Below are 18,384 nucleotides of genomic sequence, written 5' to 3'. Positions count from 1 at the left end.
TTCCATTTCTTAAATATTCATATTTGTATTTATATATTTATATATAATAATTTTAATTTTCCATCACTTCGTACATACATGGGTACAAAAAAAATAAGAAACACGTGTCCACTTATCCCGTGACCTTCTCAGTTACGGCTAAGGTCATATTCATACCAAAGGTGGAAATTGACGGAGAATCACATCCATTCCCAAAGTCCAGAGCTTCACAAAGTCGACGCGATAGGTCCTGTCGTCGTCGTCTCTTTTTTTTTTGTGATTTTTGGAAACACAAACGGCCATAATACTATTTTCTCTCTGAGGTTGCCTCCCCGTGCCGCCGGACCGGACACGCGGGGTCATGCTGCCATGCAGGTCGCGCTCCGGGTTCCGCTGCCTCTCCTGACCATGCAGCTGTCAGGCTCTCCGGGCGGTGAGGAAAGACTCTTATATATTTTTTACCATTCAGGCTTCTTTAGCTAAGACCATCCGCAGTGGATGTAAAAAGGAGACGAAGAAAGAGCGCTAATTGTGGTGGTTGCTAAACGAGAGCTCCCGTTCACGTAAACACTTTTTTATTTCAGCGAAATGCCGAAGTGTAAGACACAGTTTCGTAATTACCATATTTATTACCAACTTAAAAGGGAGCTCCGAACGACCGCCAGCTTTGTAAACACGCACAATATGATTTTAATGCTTCTCCCCCGCAGTTACTTTTCAGGTGTCTGGGGATTTTTTATTATGTCTTTTTTTAAGGCTTTTTAGCACGCGGCCGTGCATCATGCACTCAGGCGCTGGTAATTGATTAAATGGGCCTGGTTCTGGAAAACCGCCAGTGACCCTGAGACCGCAAATATGCGGCCGTCCGCCAGCATCCTCTACAAAACAGTCAGTGCTGCTATAGACAGAGTCCGTATTGCTGGATGAAAACATGCACTGCGTGCATTTAAGGACCTTACAGCAGAAACTAGGGGGGGGACTACAAATAGCCGGCGAGACTAGCAGAGGCAGGTCCCATTGCACTGATATTATCAACCAGCCTCTACAAGTGCACCCCCCCCCCTTCAAATTACTGACCACACTGACAAGCAATAGAGTCACACATTGCCAGTTCTTATTCGTCTTTTGATTGGGTAGCGCAATGTGGCTCTGCGATTGATGCGATGGGCCCGACAGTACCGCAGCGCCGCCAGCAGGTGGCGTGGCCACATGACGTAAAGGCGATTTATTTTGAGACACTGATTATGGGTGCATGTGATGTAATGTATAGTGCAGCGAGTCCAAAACACAAAACTGAGGATGTGCCATGCCCCCTCCCCCCCCCCCCCCCGACCACTGTTCATGCTGTGCTCTCAAAGAAGCTGGGGATCCCACACCACCGACAACAAAATCTGAAAAGTAAAAAAAACAAAAAACAAAACAAAAACAGTGTACTAAGCTTATAGTAATAAGCTTCACGTTATCTGGTCAGAAGTAACAGCAACAGAACCCTTGCGTTGTTTTGTAGACCAAAGCTAATTCAAGGCCACTGTCCATCAGAAATTAAGGCTTGGGCCACAGTCTTCCTCACCTCCAACAAAGCAGGGAGGAGCGGGTCCAAGACTAATTGAAACTTTCCCCGCAGCCTCAAAGCAGTTAATATTGAAGGGAGTGCTGGCCATTGTGGACCGTGTCTCCTCCTAGCCTTCAGGGGGCGCTGAGAAGAACTGAAGTCGACGATGCTGAGGAGGTTCCGGTGAGGCGTGACATCTATGCAGTCGGCCTGTTAGCGATCGGGATGCTGTTTGCTTGGTGGGGTCCGAGCTGAGTGCGTCCGCAGTGGCCCAACCAGAAAACAGAACACCAGTGGGACAGACACAGTGCGTATACCATGATTTAAGACTTCTCAGGGAAAAACAGACAAACAAACAAAAGTACATCTTTAAGGCAATACTGAAAAAAAACACAAACAAAACAACACTCAGAATGGAAGAGGCATCCATGGTTTAAGCATTTAACCATCATTCCCCCTAGTGTCAGTCATATATAAATACACATACAAACATAATTAAGCATCACTACATCCTTGTCATCACTGAACGCACACAGTTCTGGTCCGCTTGGGGTTTGCGTGGGGGGAGGTCTGACTAGGTTGGTGCATCAGCCTCCTCCCAGCCGCCCCGCCCCCGTCACAGAAGTCTGAACGCCCCTAGAGGGCGACGTGGAGCAGGTGGGGGGGGGTTCAGCCAGCAGCGTAGCTGCTGAGGAAGGAGTAGAACATGGGCAGCTTGAGACGCTGCTGGTCACGCCGGCACCAGGCCATCACCGTGCCCTCGCTGTTCGCCGTGTACAGGTGGTGTCCATCGCATGAGTACGTCAGGCTGTGGATCAGACACGGAAGCGTAGAGAGTGAAGGCCGGGAAGGTAACACCAGCCTGGTTCATGCGGACAACCTACGAACGCATAAGGCAGAATCTGCCGGAAGCGGGCAGGCTTGTACCTGACGATGGGCTTGCTGGACTTGGGGAATGTGATCTCCCGGACGGGCTTCAGGTCCCACGTGCTCCACAGCCTGCAGCAGGAATGGAGATTGCCATCACGCTGGGCTCGGCAGAAAACAGCCCCTCTCTCACGACTCCAGGGAGCCTGGCTGAGATTAGCTGCCAGCATCTCATTCATACAATATTAACAGAAGACACCCTCCATATTTTCCCCCATTGTCCGTGTTTTTAGACAGTCTAATTATCATACATCGTGATACGGATTTGAGGATGTCTGCGCAGTTCACATTGCAGGCTCTCTCTCCACCATACTGCTTAAGTTTAGAGTTTGCAAAGTTGGGGTAGGGTGGGGGGGGGGGGGTGTCTTTGTTTTTCATACTCTTAAACAGGCTGAAAGTAAAAGGGCTCCTTACCTGACCACCCCGTTCTCCAGCCCCCCCGCAATGACATTGACAGACACACCCTCCGGCTGGTTGGAGAAAGCCACAGAGCAGATGATCTCCCTGCAGTGGACGTGGCCGATCAGATCGCCGTTCACCGTCCACAGACGCAGGTCGCTGCCACCGCCCACTGCCCAAGGACAAAGCAAGTTATATATAAACCCCAGACAGGAATGGTAAGTATTTCCCAGGAAAGGTCCCCACATGATGCCTGATTCAACTGGAACCAAGCAGTGAGGCAGGATTAGAGTTTCCTTCAGGGAGGAACGTAGAAAACAGTCTTGCATGACCGTCACAAGGTGGCTCAGCCGCTTCAGATAACATGTTGCTGAGCGTGTGTCTACGGAGGTGAGCTAGGCTTGGAGGGTTGTGGTAGAAGAAGCAAACAGAAAGAGTCCAGAGATGCGGATCTTAAACAAGAATAATTTTTATCAATGTTCAAACTAAACAGATGAATAAATGATTTCAAAATGGCAGCTAGCTCTGTTCATTACCTTCCTTCAGCAGTATAAACAGATATTACAGAAATAAAGTGTCTATTTGCCAGAGACGTCAGGCAAACAAACTTCCATTATTTTTAGTGTCTCTTCACAAAGTAATTAACCTTTATATAAACCGCAGGCGTGTGTAACCCAAACCAAGCCTCCAGACACAATGGGGTGTTCCACTGCGATTTTCAACAAAATATCTCCAAACCCCCCACGACACTCTCGTGACGTGTGTACAATTTTCAATTAAATGATCAAACAATCAATTCATTGAATTGACAATGAATTGAGAATGCCAATGTCAGTTCAATTAAATTCAATGATATGAGCTAAACACATTAAATAAATTAGCCATTACAATCATAATGTACTTCAGGGACGGCATTACGATGAAATTTCATATTGTAAGTGTTCTGGGAAGAATATTGTTCAGAGGTGTTTACCACAGCCTAGTACATCCTTGTTAATAAACTGATTTAGCATCATTTGTGCATGAGTGCCAGACTAACGGGGAGGTTAGCTCTTACCCGAGTCGCACACTGTAGCGATGTCCCCCGTGGTCTCGCTGGCAGACACTGCCGAGATGGGGCTCTTATGACCCATGAGGTTCTGGACGTGGCACAGCCTGCGGGCATGACAAGCAGGGTGGGGGCGGGAGCATGACGGTGTGGACCCAGAAGGCCTTTCATTCGAGTACCGTAGCACAGGTGGGGGCGGGGGGGGGCACACACCTGTTGAGGTCCCAGAGGATACAGGTCCCGTCCTCGCTGGCGCTGATGAGGATGCTGTAGGGCTTGCACACAAACAGGCAGAGGACCTCCCCGGTGTGGCCAAACAGATGCATCTGGGACTCCACCTCCATCTCCGAGGGCTGTGAAAGAGGGCGGGGCTTAGGTGTAAACTCTACTGTAGAGACCTTGACCACCCAGATCCCCGAAAAGCGAATCACACCTGAGTCACGCTGAGCGGGGATTATCTATATTGGATTTCCAGAATTTAGTTAGCAATTCTGTGTCACCCTGGATGCCATCCCACTGACACTCGGAGTAAATCCCAGTGGCTGACGAATGTCCCAGACCAACCAAAGCCCCCATGTGGGCAATTAACATTTTAGTGCTGTGTAGCCCCCTGTTAGTGCTATTAATGGTAGCACCCTGGGAACCCCTATTATCCATTTTAAAATGGAAGCAATTATCAAAACAGACAAAGAAGGGCCTGTTAAAAATCGCCACATATTATTCAGGTAGGTTAAGATCATGGCCATAATTCAATAGCCGACTTAATCAAGCTGAAATTCATTAAGAGCTCGGCAGGAAGGAAATGGACACAGTGGGCCCCCGATATGCAGCCAAACCCCGCAACCCTGCAAAGTGATGGGGGGCCGGGTGGGGAGGGGAGGCCTAGCAGCCTTTTGGAAATGTGTTTCTAGGGCAACTGTAAAATGACTAATGAAGCCAGGAGGGGTGGATGATACGGTCACCGTGGAAACGCACCGTGGTGCTGGTGAAGCGGTTGCTGTAGGCCGTGATGACGCCACACCTGCTGCCCGTGAACAGCTGGCAGCTGTCAGGCACCCAAGCACAGCTGGTCACCTGGAGGGTGGGGGGGTTAGTCCATAACTGGGAAGGACTATATGCAGAAACGGTGCCAAAACTTCAAAATGGACATCCGGCCCAGTGGGGGTACCTGATGCAACTGGGAGCACTGGATGAAGTTGACGGGCGGCTCGCTCTGTTTGCTCTTCAGACGCAGCATGTTGTCCGCGTAGCCCCAGCTCAGGATAGCCGACCACTGGATGTCCGTACTGTGCATGCTCCGCACCCCTGCCACGGCACGCCCGGGGGTCACGCTTACAGTAACCCGACAGTGCAGAGGGATGGCTTAGCCTCTGTGCAGCCCTGGGCTCCCACAAAGGGTGACTGACGGTCTTGTGTTTAGGGCAGACCGCAGTGTGAGGACCCAGCCTGCAGAGGGCGCCGCTCGCTGCTTACCTTGCTCCTTGCTGTAGATCATCATGAGGCAGAACTTGCGGGACAGGCCGCAGACGGCGCGCGTGGGCAGGGCCAGCAGGGAGCCGAAGCGCTCGCCGTGCGGCTGGCTGAAGCACACCACGGGGTCCGGGGCGCTGGGCGACCCCACGTACTCGCCCCACTTCAGGCCCTTGATCCAAGGCAGGGGGCTCTAAGAGGGTAATGGGACATCGGTCACCTCTACACCCGCCCAGCCCCATCCCATCCCCCGCCCGTCCCCCACCCAGCGCTTGCCCAGGCCCTGGCTGACATGTACCGGGCCGGACACCTCCTTCGGCTGCTCGCGGGTTTCCCTGAAGGCCAGCTGCACCAGCAGCCCTACGGCGGCCGGCAGCTCGCCGTCGATGGAGAGCCGGGGTCCTGCTCGGCTCGCGTGGCTGCTGCTGAACAGCTGCCGCGGAGTCTGGCCGTACGTCTTGATCATGGTCTCCAGGGCGCGCCGCTGCACGGGGTCCTCGACGGCGGATACGTCCATACCAAAGTACGTCTGCGGAAAGACAGGCACAGTCGTTCATTAGCGTGAGACAAACTACCCTGAATCTCATCATCGTCATTGTCAGCCTCCCTGGGATATTTAACTACTTTATTATTTAAATCAGTGATTCACAACCCAGTCCTCAGCTGGTCCAAGACGGTTCACATTTTTGTTCCCTCCCAGCACACTTGACCCAAACAATCAAGAAAACGGAATATCTGGCACAGGTGTGCTGGGAACTGGAAAGGAACAGGAGCGTAGAGCGTCTGGGGGTCCCCGGGCACTGGGTTGAGAAACACCGACTTATATTAATGTTTCCACCTGTATATTTGGAGGGTGTGACTCACTCTTGTTCTGCAGATCCTCCATAACACTCGGCAAACACTGATAACTTGCCCTATGCTCCAATGGAAGGATCCCAGTTGGCCAAGTTTTAGACGAGCTGCATATGCCCTGATATTCTTGGCGAGGTTGGGTGGCGGCCGATGGGCTCACCGCAGGGTGGAAGACGTTGATGGCCTGTACGGCAGCCTTGCCCTTCTGCTTGAGCCCGAAGACCAGGTCGATCCACTGGCACAGCGTCTGCGACACCTGGTCCGACTCCAGCGCCTGCCGGTGGATCAGGATGAAGAGGCGCGGGTCGCTGCGAGCCCACGGCGGCAGGTTCACGTGGTTGACCCGGTCGCCGTTCTGACGCACTCCGAAGTCGAAGCCTGGAGGAGGGATTAAGACCATCACAGACCCAAAGAAAAATCCCTGCCATGACAGCAGATAATTCCTGGTTGAAATATATAGGTCAGCATCTACTGCAGTGCAGATGAAACAATATCACACACCCTGAAGCGCCAAGCTGCCCAGAAGTTCTATAGAACGTAGCATCCAAACATGAGGCAAGTCTCTCCCATTCTTAACCCATTAACACAAACACAAGCCAAGAAAATCAAGACCTTTTTCAGAAGATCCTACCTTCCCTGTTGACCAGAAACTCGGGCAGGTAGAAGAACTCGGGAATGAGCTCTTTGACGTCGGTCATGGACTCGTAGGAGGAAAGGCGCCATGTAGTGTTCATAGAGTGGAACGTCCGGTCTGGGATGTCAAAGCTCTGGTCTGCCAGGCCGCAGGGAGTTATCGGTAATTAGAGAACATGTGCCTTAAGTGCTGCTAAATTTAAACTCATCGTTAATGAGGAGGACAATCACATAATGACCCAGCTGATTAAGATCGATACCTCCTGATGGCACTGAAACAGTGCAGGAATGGTCTACACATACAGCATAGCATGTAACCCATAGGCAGTGCCAGGGAAGTTACTCACATATTGTAATCCAATACAGACAGAGGTGCAAAGGTCAGGTCCAGAAAGTACAAATCAAGACCATGGTTTCGTTTCAACCAACCAGTTGAGTATAAAGAGTGACAGTCAGAGAGAACTCAACCGGTTGGTTGAAACGAAACCATGGTCTGGATTTGTACTTTCTGGACCTGACCTTTGCACCTCTGTCAGTAATGGATTACTCCGAGTAATTTCACCAACACTGCCCATAAGTATCAGAGATTGACCGGTTCAGACCTCAGCACACCAAGCAGTCTGCATATGCAGGTCATGCTTTTGGGTTGGCTCTTTACCTTGGTAGGCCAGGAACATCTTGGTGAAAGGTGGCATGCGAACCAGGAAGTGCAACACGGTGCCGCTGTTGGAGTAGTGCGAGCCGTAGTGATAGGGCTGCACGGGGGGCATGGGGTCGTCCTCGCAGGCACCCTTCCGAAACTCCTCCTCCAGGTACTGCAGGAACAATGACCTCCGTCACGTTACGGACATTCCAGATGGTGAACCCCTCCACTCACATCCACCCACAGTGATGCAAAACCACAGCATCTTTATGAAGTGGCGTGGGGACACACGTCACGTCACCTTCTGGAATGTACCGTGAAGGTAAACCGTTTGACGGTCGACGCGTGTCTGACCGGAGATGCCAGCTGGATGGTAATGACAGACAGCCATGCGGCAATGCCGCATCGACGGCCTTCATTAGGGGAGCCGGGAGCAGACAGCTGGCCGCTAATGACATCCCCTCACTCCATCATACTAACAAGCCCACCCACATCTGCCAGGACTGCAAGCCCACCTTGTAGTTATCCACATAGCGCTCCTCCTTCTCCTTGGACTGAACCGCAATGGGTTTGCTCAGATTCCTGTGGGAGAGATGCAAGGGAACAGAAACACTGGCGTGAAACTCCAGATCCGGCCCTCGTCCGGGCATCAGTGCTGCTGCTTAGACTGACTGCATTAGTATTAATTCTCTTTACGGTGCCCAATCAAATCGGGACTGACTTGCTGTTTAGATACATTAGTCAATGTGTGGCATCTGATGTCATCTGTAATGACATAAAGGTCCATCAACTTGAGTCTACAGCTCATGACGCTGGTACTGAATCTTCTCGTCAGTCTGAGGGGGCTGGAATGGAATGTTTACAATGTTTGACATCTTTGCAGATTTTAAGTGACTCTACTGCTGCAATCCTGAGGTTTAAGATGCATTACATATGATGCACGCCAATCATTTTAGCTTAGACAATGCAGAGTCTCCTTAGATCAGTTTCTAAAGGAATGGCAGAAGAATTATGTGCTAGAGGGCCATAATTATGTAAATGTAAACTCATCGTTCCCTTTTCTCTTTGAGAAGCCGGCATTGAGACGGAGCGACGGCAGCACCTGTAGATGGTGGGGTCAGTGAGGTCCATGGTCTCATTGGTGTAGTCGCTGAGGATAAAGGGGAACACTGGGTACTGCATGAGGTCGTTGAAGGAGCGTCCCGCGTGCTTGTTCAGGTGCGTCAGGTACTCGAAGTTCGTGATCTGGCCCGAGGCCCACAGGTGCGTCAGCGCTGTGATGTTGCCGTACTCCAGCAGATTGGGCAGGTTGGAGGTCAGGATGTTCTGGTAGACATCGTCTCGGAACTGCAAAAAAAAATAAGATGCTTAGCACGTTTTTGCCAACGATTAAATGGACGACCAGAGAGATTAACAGGTATTACCGACGGTGGGCAACTAAACCAGGCTTCTGCCATTCAAGGTGCTTGAGCAAGCTTTAAACATGGTTGAAAATGATCAATAAATGTTTTCTTATATAAGATAACAAAATTAGGGGGTGAGAACTACTAGCATGATATTGATGCACCTATAATACGTTAAAGGTACATATTGAAGTTGCTTCTCAGAGCTATTTTTTTTTTTTTTTTAACCTAGACTAGCAAAAGCTAAAAGTTCAAAAACCAATATTTGAAGGCTGTATGGTTCTGTCTAGTAAGATTTTTGTACTTGTTTGATTTCTTCCGACTTTGATCTTGTTGAGTGACCTCTAAAGATCAATAAAACTATGAAAAATTTTGCCAGGAATATTTTCTCACAATGCATCACAAGATTAAAGAGTGAGGCATGGAAAAACGGCCATTTTAAAATTTGACTCATCGCTACGGACCACCCTAGTAAACAGTTACGAATTAAACTGTCCAGTGGTGCTCTGTGCTGGTCTGTGTCAGCATCTCAGGTTCGAGGGCCACCGGGTCAGGTCTTGCCTTAGTGTTGTCGAAGGCCAGGAGCAGGGTCCTCCCGTTGGTGAGAAAGATCTCCACACCGTTGTCTCGCAGCTGCCACCAGCGCTTGTGGACCTCCTTAATCTCCTCGTAAGTCCAGGAGAAGGAGGCCGGCTCCGTCTCCCCGTGGAGCATCTGCAGAGACACGTGTGACGCCCGCGAGCTGCTTCACCCGCCCCGGTGCCCCACCTGCCCACCGCTCCCCCGAACTCTCACCTGGCTGTCGTGTGAGTCTGCAGCATTATCCTCCACAAAGTACATGCCGGACTTCCCTGGGGATGAGACAGGTCCATGAGTACAGACCAGGCCCACAGGTAATAAACATAATAAATGACCTCACAGCATGCTAACCGAGTCTCTAAAAATATCACTATTATCCAATTAAAACTGCTACTAGTACAACCTCAAGACAGAACAACTGTGAGCGAAGGACTGTGGGTACGGACGTGGCCGAGGTTTTACCCAGGAGAAGCTCTCCTGCCGTCTCCCTGGAAGGAGCCACGCTGATGCACTTCCTGGTGAACCTGGAGGCAGAGAGAGAGCCTGATTCTCACGCTCCGGAAAGGGGCTGACTGGGGCGGGGGCGGGGGAGGGGGCGGGGCGGATGAAGCCGGGCCGCAAGGCCTACCTGATAGCCTCGCTCGTCGCCTTGTCCTTCACCGTGGAGGAGAAAGAGGAGTGCGTTTTGTCCTCGAAGAGGAACGACAGGATTGGCTTTGTGCGTTCTGAGTAGAGACAAAGCGAGGGTGGGTGTGGTAGATCCCGGTCTGTTATCCCCCCCCTCCCCAAACGGCACACAGGCAGGGGGGCCCTACCTTCCGGTTTCTGTCGATCCCTGAGGAGATACTTGTTGGGTATGGTGAGGTAGCACCGCTGTAGGCGCCGCCGCTCCCGGTTGGGACCCTCCGTGGCGTCCAGCTGCCACGAGGTGGGATAGGAAGCCTGGTCGTGCCACACCGCCCTGCAACACGCACATTCACTTAGACACGGCCCTGCATCTACAAGCACGTAATGCCCCGGACCACCAGCAGGAGGCGCTCACCGGTCGTGGGTCAGCTGCTGTACCAGCTCCTGCCAGTGGCGGCTGGCACTGAGGTCCACCTTGTAAAGGCTGCGGATGTGCTGGATCACCTTCTTCCGCTCCATGCCCTGCCGCAGCGAGATGTTCTGCGTGATGTCGGCCGCGATCTTCGAGATGTCCTTCAGCTTGCCGTCCAGCCTCTGCATCAGACTACGGCCGATTACGGGTCACAGGGAGGAGAGAACGTCAATGATCATTAAAAATTTAAGTGAAAATGTGATTATACGGTTTAATAACGCGTTAACGGCAGCCGTGTGGTACATCGAGCGTGATCTGTCACCTCTTCTGGGTGCTGCTCATCTTCCTCTCCCATGCCGCTCTGCTCATGCTCTCTTCCGCTTCGTATTTGAGCTGCTCCTGCAGGACACGCATAAAGCATTCAGGCACGCCGTCTCTGACCGTGCTGTGACAGAGGGAGGACGAGTGCCACCCCCGGATGGACCTCAGGCTGTCCCCACCTCCTTGATGGCCTTGATGAGGTCGGGCTTTGCCGGGGCGCCAGGCGGGATGCAGCGGTGGCCGCAGAGCTTCAGAGTGGTCATGAAGACGCCCACGGCCGATCGCTCGTCCTTGGTCAGGCTGTCCTTGTGGTCGTGCAGCATCTCGTAGAGGTAGAGGGCCAGCTTGGGGCCGTGCTAGAGAGGGGGCGGCAGACACGCTCTCACTCTTACGGAAGGACGAGCGGGAGAGCGCATTTATTTTGTCAACAGCAGCTATGCAGGGCGTCCCCGGAATAGCCAGAGGCTGTCACAGAAACGACACGGTGGCAGGGGTGACGAAGGCATCTAAACGAGGGCCACTGACAGCCGTCTCCCATACCCCCTGACGGGGTACATCCAAAATCCACAGCGCCTGACAGCAGTGAAGGAACCCCCCAGTGCTGATCTGGGCACTAAAAGCACCTCAGCAAATTGCACACTCCTAACAGACAGCTGACAGCGACCTGCTTTAGCAGTATTCACATCCCTCGTTTCACTTCATCCTAATCTACAACGTGAAATCTAAGGCTCTTTTCGGTCAGCTGGAACAGCAGGTAACCCAGCGCCGCACCTCCAGGCCGGGGCTCAGACTCTCGCGGAGGATGTCGGGGTGGCTGGGCTCCCGGACGAACTCCAGCGCCTCCTTCCTGTCCTCCAGCGGCTGCGTGGGGCTGAGCGCGTGCACCAGCAGCCGCCCGATCTGCACCCGGAAGGTGTCGCGGCACGACCACAGGATTCGCCGCCACTGCTGGCGGGGGGCGCCACTCCGGCCAGAACTGCCCTGCGGGGTGGGGGTGGGGGGGGTAAACAGAGTTGAGGATCTAAACCAGAACTTCCCATTAGCTTCGTGATTGGTAAAAGCACATTTCATGACTTTGAGAGTTAAGAGAGTGCACTAAAGTGCTAAAAGAGCCTGAAAACTAGCACACTGCTGAAGTGGTTCTGACCCACGGATATGTGAAGCCTCTTCAATGGTCACCTGACATCGATGGGAATATAGAGCAGTGTTATATTAACAGAGCCAAATGGGGATTCCCCTGCTCATCTCACATCAGCAGCAGCGAGACTGCCCCCTGCAGGCTGCTCACCAAGCCAACCTTTATGCCCTCCATCATGAGTTTGAGGATTTCCTTCTGGAAGCTTTTCCTGCTGGTGGGGACGGGCATCGCACCGTTCTCCTCCGATGTTGTCTCCCCAGGGCCAGCTGGCGCCCCTTGGTGGCCGGGGGTCTCAGGAAGGTTCAAGAGGTCAAAGATGTCCCGAGTGACGTCTGACAGCCACAAGAAATGGACATAACAGCGATTAACGGAGGACCGGTGGCTAAGCGATTATAGCACAGGTCTTATTTTAATATTATGGGCTGTAAGCTTCAGGGTGGGCGGACCTCGATGCTCATGCTCCTGCTCCTGCTAACGGCAAAATCTCTAAAACAGGAATCTGAGCTGTGGGCAGATACATCAACTGGGGAAATGAGGTGAAATACACAGCAATGAGGCATCGAGACCGCAGGGGCATCACGTACCAGGCACGCCGGAGGAGGCGGTCGTCACGGAAACGCACCTTGGTAGATGAGCCGGTTGACGGCCAGCACCACCAGCCTCTGAAGCCTCTGGATGAACTCGGACTCGCTGGCTCGGATGGGGTTCTCCTGACTCATGCGGCGCTGCATCATGTGGGTCAGCTCGTCGCTCGCCACCGAGCGCATCCTCATCAGCAGTGAGTCCGACTGGACGAGGGAGAACCGGCGCCGGCCTGCGGCGGGGCAACCAATCGCACGTGAGGGCACAGGGGTGGTGACACGGCAGAGTCAGCAAATCACGTCGCTCGGTGGCTGGGGAGAGGATTGTGGGATATATCCACAACTCTCACCACCTTGCCACAAGTCAAGGTTGAGAAAACCTTATTCTAACTGCTACCCGCAGAGTGCCCTCCAAGGGTTTATTAAGCCAACACGTCTGGAAAAGTAAGGGCTTAATAAAACTTAAAATACTCAGCAGAATCACGGCAAAGAAGGTCCCCACTGAAAAAAACCACACAATTTCCTGCATGTTTTATTCCAGTCTCCATTTGCCTATATTAGCATTAAATTTAAAACTATTTCCGATATCAAGCCTAATTCATTGTGTGGTTCCTCCTGGGGATTCGGAGGAGGAAAAAAAAAAAACAAACATGCTTTTTAATTCTGGTCCTTTCAACCACTGTGGTATAAATACCGTAATCAGAGTGAATCTGTGTTTTAAGGGTCTGAGGAAAGAAATGCGTGATTTAGCGTGTGCTCAGCCTGAGGAGCGGAGCGGAGTGGAGAGGAGCGGAGACAGGCTGCCTGTTAGTGCACTTCAAAGTGAGACGGAGTCGTTTAAGAGTCTCCTCACAGACTCAGAACTCCACAGCCAGTCGGAGGAGCCGGAACAGCAGTCAAGGACGAACACGCACACACAGACACACAAACACACATAGACGCGCGCACACACACACAAACACACACAAACACAGGCACGCACACACACACACACACACACACGACACCCAGGGATTAGTGAGGAGTAATATCAAGCACCAGTGATGGACGACTTTACTGGGCAGGTTAGGGGGGAACTTCACTCCTTCTCATGCAAAAAAAAAATGAAGAAACACTCTCCAGCGGGACAGTGTTGTCTTTCACTGGGGGGGGGCATGTACTGCACCTGTGTCAGTGGGGAAGACATAGGAGCTGGCGGGGCACGAGACAGGGGACTCCTGGGACAGGAAGCTGAAGGGCATGGGCAGCGGAATCATGCCGTAGGAGCAGTAATGCTGCCTGGGGATGCTGGGGATTATGGCGTCTTTCAAGGCCATGGAGCCTTAGAGGAGGTGGGCGGTGACGGTGTTGCCATTGGTGGAGGAGGACAGGGAGGCGGGGATGACACAGACATAGCCAATGAGCTTGAGGGATGGACTTGGCGACGCCCACCTGGGGCCAACGGCCATGACGCAGAGTCAGAAGGGACAAATACTGGAGAGACAACAACCTACACTGCCTCAAAAGGGGACCAAAACTCACAAACAAAATTTTTTGAGAAAAATGTAGTTAATGGTCAAAAACAAGCAATATGCGAGGTTATTTTAAACCTCAGTGCTTCATTACAGCATTGATTTTTTTTTCTTGCTGAAAATTAGCATACAACTGCCAAAATTAGCTGCTATGTCTTATGGGTGTTTATCCTCCTACAAACTGATTTCAGTTTTTACGCTCGGTGACCTGTCCCGGGGTGCAGCGCTTACCGGCGATGCTCTTGCGTTTCTGGAGGAGGTGGTGAGGTGATGAGGGCGGGGAGGCGGCTTGCTGGGCCGAGCCGCCCGCCTTCTGGGGGTCCTGGTCGGCCGTGGTCCTGATGAACTCGATGGCGGCCTGGAGGACCCGGAACTGCAGCGCCACTGCCATCTCTGCGAAGGCCCGGCGCGGTTAAGGGAGCACACCCACCACCGGCCGTAGGTTTTAAAGCTTAGCACTGCTGCATGTGTTTACCAGGAGGTACTGCAATAATCACCATGGAAAGCCTGTTTTTTTCCCTAAATTATCTTAGGGCTAACTGGATGGCACACTGGCTAGCATTGTGGCCTCACACCTTCCTGGCTGCGGGTTCGAATCCCCCCCCCCGCCGGCCCTTCACATGTGGATGCCCTCCCAGTGATATTCCGGTCTCCCTCCCACAGTCTAAGCATTTCCCTGAATTGCTCTTGTTATGCGATTGTGTGTCGGCTTCATGATGGACTGGCATCCAGCCCAGATTGCTCCCCTGCCCTCCTTCCTGGAATAGACTGCAGGCTCATTGTGACCCAGTACTGGATACGCAGTTACAGGAAAAGGCAGAAGGTAAACCCTGGCTGGTGGTTTAAAAAAAAAAAACAACAAAAACATTTTTTAAAAAAAATCAGAAACGGGACTGGCGAGCCGACAGGCAGGGCACCGCCAACGAGGCTGCGCTCGGAGGTCTCCTAGCAACACGAACCCTCCGTCAGCCTGCGCATGCCGCTCACCCTGGGTGCGGCGAATCTTGCTGCTCTGTAGGTAGCCCAGCAGCGTGACGAGGTCCTCGATGATGCGGAAGTACTGGGAGCCCGACGTGCTGCACGAGTGGATGGTCACGGCCACCATCAGCTGCTGGATGTCACACACCAACAGCTTGTAGTCGTTCAGGGGGATCCTGTGGGAAGGGGAAGTTAGGGTTAGGCTTAGGGTTACGGTTCAAACAGGCATGCCGACATCTTACACACAGAATCACCTATTTTTACCCCTATGTTTCAGGTGCCATAAGCGCTTTCAGGAGCTGCCAAAGAGCCACAAAGAGGAATTCAGTAAGGACTTGAATAGACCACACAGCATTAAATTTTAACCAAGTGTGATGTAAAAGGCAGATATTATTCCTGGTGGCATTTCAAACACTTTTTCACCCCCTTCCTCCTCAAAAAAACTGAATTTAGAATTTCACAGTTGATTTTCAGTGTATATACATATATATGAGGTTAAGCACCAGTCTCCCCTGGGACCTCAACAGCCAACCATATAGCTGAAAATCAAAGTAACCAATAGGCTACCTCCAGCCACTCCACTACCCATAATGCACTGCGTTGCACAAACTCATTCTGCCGGGTCTCGCGCACTGGGACTCGTACCCATTCTCCAGGCCGTGGAGGGTGGCCAGCGTGTTGAAGAGCACATAGAGCAGGCCGTGATCCAACAGGATGTCTGCCATCTTGGGGCAGGCGTTGAGCAGTTGCAGCAGCATGCAGAGGGCGTTGTGCACCAGTGCATTCTCACACAGTCCGTTCTCAATCAGGCCCAGCATGGGGATGATGCAGCGCTTCCTGAAGGGGGCGATGTTCTCCAGGTCCTCCAGGTCCAACCTGCACAGAAATAAAGGCCACGAAAGTCTGTCTTGCATCTACCTGTGGGACATGGTGTCCTCCACTAGATGGCATGTGATTCGAGAGACTGGAGACCAATTATGTCATTAAACCGACATAAATATCACGATTTCCACCACTGCTGGGAGCTCTACACTCACTCCTCCTCCAGGCCCACTGGTCGGCTGAACAGCATCTCCAGAAAACACTCCAGCAGACCTTGGGTGCCCTGGTGCAGGTATAGCTGATTGGCCAGCAGCGAGAAGCCATGGTTCTTCAGGAACTTCTCTTTCTGCTCCTTGGTTGCCCGGGTGAAGTAGGCATCCAACAGCTGCAAGGAGACGACGTGGGCAACCGGTCGGACAAAGCTGATGTAAACACTGCCCCAGACATAGAGGGAAAATAAGTAGAGGGGGAGCCTGACCTTCATGACACCCTGCTGAATGAGCGGGGAGGGGTGGTTGACGAGCACGACGAGGGCCTCGGGCTGCACCAGCTTGTCCATCACCTCCTCCAGCAGGAGGTCAGGCAGCAGGAGCAGCACCCCCCGCAGGAGGTCGTATAGGCCGCAGCAGACGAGAACCAGGCAGTCCTCCGCCCCGGACCTGCGCCACAGACACAGCAGACCTGATTGCCGCAGACGCAGACACCTGAGTCCTGTCATGACTCGCTCGCTGACTCTACTAAACAGTTTACAGGACCGACTGTAAAGCACGGGATGTCCAGTATGGGGCATGACCTACAGCATTGGAGAGAAAGTGAAGCTTCCCAAACGCATCTGGGCCAGGCTGACATATTTTTACCATGAAATGGCGACTCTGGAAAATACGGAGGCATTTAAACGCTTCTGGAAACGTCTCATTTTCACAAGCATATCAGGAAGCTGTGAGTCTTTTTAGACATCTGGCAGAAGCTGGAGACGGGAAGCACGGCTCGATTCATCAGCCTCGTTTTCACGGGCGCGATTCGCAAATAGCTTTTATGCAAAACAAAGCCAGAGGCAGAAAACAACAACACCCACTTCATCTTCCCATCTGCTTTCCATCTCCTTAATGCGGCTCTGACTTTAACCGGAGTGCTGAAATCCTCCAGCATTTCTCTTGTTCTTTTATATTAATGAACATAAAGGCCCATTAAGGTTTCAGTTAAAAAAAATTAACGAGCCACCAAAGTTGCTTTAAAGTGACAGAAAACACAATCAAATTTGTTGCACTAAATATGCAGTAACCATAATTACAAGCGTACTTTGGTTATAAACTGCACGTGCCAGGGAAAGGGTGGGCCTCACCTATCGGAGGTGGAGTCAGCCTTGCTGAACGTCCTCTCGTACCCGGGGGAGAAGGTGTAACTCTCCCAGTCCTCGGGGAGGGCATTGCGGTCAGCCAGGCTGGGCCAGCGCCCGGCCGCTAGGCCGCCATTCTGGGCAGGGAAGGCCAGACCCAGGCTGGCCAAATTGCTCTGGCTTCTCTGGAAGGGCTGGATCCCCCGCAGGCTGTCGGGCCTCTGCAGCCCCTCCTCACGCTCCTCCAGCTCCGCCTCGCCCTCTGCGGCCACCGACAGGGCCTCCTGCGAGTTGCAGAGCGTGCGGGCCGACTCGCAGCTGCTGAGAAGCCCCTCGCCCCCAGGCCCGCCCTCTGCGCCCTGTCGTACTGTCTCCGTGCTGCTCTGGGTCTGCTGCGATGACAGGGAGACACCGTTGCGCTCCAGCAACGGGGAGGAGCAACGTGGGGACACGGTCAGGCTGGGGGGCCGTGGCGGGTGTAGCTCGTTCTCCTGCCCTGGGGAGGGCGGGGCCATGTGATCTGCCCAACCACAAGCAGAAAAGATCAGACTATATTAGAATTAAAGCCTGAATTACAGTCCAAATTTCGTTTTAACAGCAAGCCAAAACCTAGTAAATAAATATCTATTAATCCTAATTAAGGTAAATATGACTTCATGATATTGTCGGGATGCACAAAATAAAGCAATTAAAAATTTGTTCTTTGCATAAATTTAGGTGTGTACCACATAATGAGGATTTGTCGTGGGTAAATGAGTAAACAACAAAGACGAGAAATTTGAGGCCAATCAAGGCTCATTAATTAAGGGGCTGACTGGAAGAAACACAGGAAATGCAAACAGGGTTTCTATCAAGATCACTGGGTCCTGGGGGGAGTGCAGAGTTTGGATTTCAGTACCTTCCGGAGGTACCTCCAGGAATGGTGTTGGCGACAGAGACAGGACAGAGCTGGCCGCAGATCTGCCGCTGCTTCCGGAATAGCGAAGGAATATGATGGACTGCACCTTCTCGTTGTAGAGCTTTCCCTCTAGGGAAAACCAGGACGGGGGAATCGTTGGGCCAAGACACTGGAGCACGTTCGGAAACATGCATCGGAACGACTCAAAATTCATCAAACAATACTCGGCTCGAGAGTCACTGTCACATGTGATGTAGACAACAGTCGAATTTTAT

General features: G+C 52.2%; 1 protein-coding gene across 6 annotated transcripts in view; it reads right to left on the bottom strand.

Moving 5' to 3' along the window:
* The window catches only part of lyst (lysosomal trafficking regulator), a 60,082-nt gene continuing 41,698 nt past the window's right edge, over nt 1-18,384 (bottom strand). For 4 of the 6 annotated variants that reach the window (XM_023796236.2, XM_023796237.2, XM_023796239.2 and 1 more), the window contains 33 exons: nt 18,110-18,238; nt 17,218-17,731; nt 16,354-16,534; nt 16,091-16,260; nt 15,699-15,929; nt 15,063-15,229; nt 14,307-14,468; nt 13,730-13,885; nt 12,606-12,797; nt 12,134-12,315; nt 11,617-11,826; nt 11,025-11,201; nt 10,847-10,923; nt 10,528-10,716; nt 10,301-10,446; nt 10,114-10,210; nt 9,948-10,009; nt 9,702-9,757; nt 9,468-9,620; nt 8,606-8,850; nt 8,019-8,085; nt 7,519-7,675; nt 6,859-6,999; nt 6,388-6,605; nt 5,674-5,904; nt 5,379-5,568; nt 5,074-5,210; nt 4,881-4,979; nt 4,119-4,258; nt 3,915-4,012; nt 2,873-3,029; nt 2,459-2,530; nt 1-2,339 (listed from right to left, as the gene is read on the bottom strand). In XM_023796236.2, the coding sequence (XP_023652004.2) occupies nt 2,201-2,339; nt 2,459-2,530; nt 2,873-3,029; nt 3,915-4,012; nt 4,119-4,258; nt 4,881-4,979; nt 5,074-5,210; nt 5,379-5,568; nt 5,674-5,904; nt 6,388-6,605; nt 6,859-6,999; nt 7,519-7,675; nt 8,019-8,085; nt 8,606-8,850; nt 9,468-9,620; nt 9,702-9,757; nt 9,948-10,009; nt 10,114-10,210; nt 10,301-10,446; nt 10,528-10,716; nt 10,847-10,923; nt 11,025-11,201; nt 11,617-11,826; nt 12,134-12,315; nt 12,606-12,797; nt 13,730-13,885; nt 14,307-14,468; nt 15,063-15,229; nt 15,699-15,929; nt 16,091-16,260; nt 16,354-16,534; nt 17,218-17,731; nt 18,110-18,238 (5,342 nt within the window). In that variant the 3' untranslated portion in view covers nt 1-2,200. Of the gene's footprint in view, nt 2,340-2,458; nt 2,531-2,872; nt 3,030-3,914; nt 4,013-4,118; nt 4,259-4,880; nt 4,980-5,073; nt 5,211-5,378; nt 5,569-5,673; nt 5,905-6,387; nt 6,606-6,858; nt 7,000-7,518; nt 7,676-8,018; nt 8,086-8,605; nt 8,851-9,467; nt 9,621-9,701; nt 9,758-9,947; nt 10,010-10,113; nt 10,211-10,300; nt 10,447-10,527; nt 10,717-10,846; nt 10,924-11,024; nt 11,202-11,616; nt 11,827-12,133; nt 12,316-12,605; nt 12,798-13,729; nt 13,886-14,306; nt 14,469-15,062; nt 15,230-15,698; nt 15,930-16,090; nt 16,261-16,353; nt 16,535-17,217; nt 17,732-18,109; nt 18,239-18,384 lie in introns of those variants that run through there. The other 2 variants (XM_023796238.2, XM_023796241.2) reach the window with 2 other exon arrangements.

Source organism: Paramormyrops kingsleyae, chromosome 3 (genome assembly GCF_048594095.1).
Source record: "Paramormyrops kingsleyae isolate MSU_618 chromosome 3, PKINGS_0.4, whole genome shotgun sequence".
Lineage (NCBI taxonomy): Eukaryota > Metazoa > Chordata > Actinopteri > Osteoglossiformes > Mormyridae > Paramormyrops > Paramormyrops kingsleyae.
This window is presented reverse-complemented; position numbering and strand designations above follow the sequence as displayed.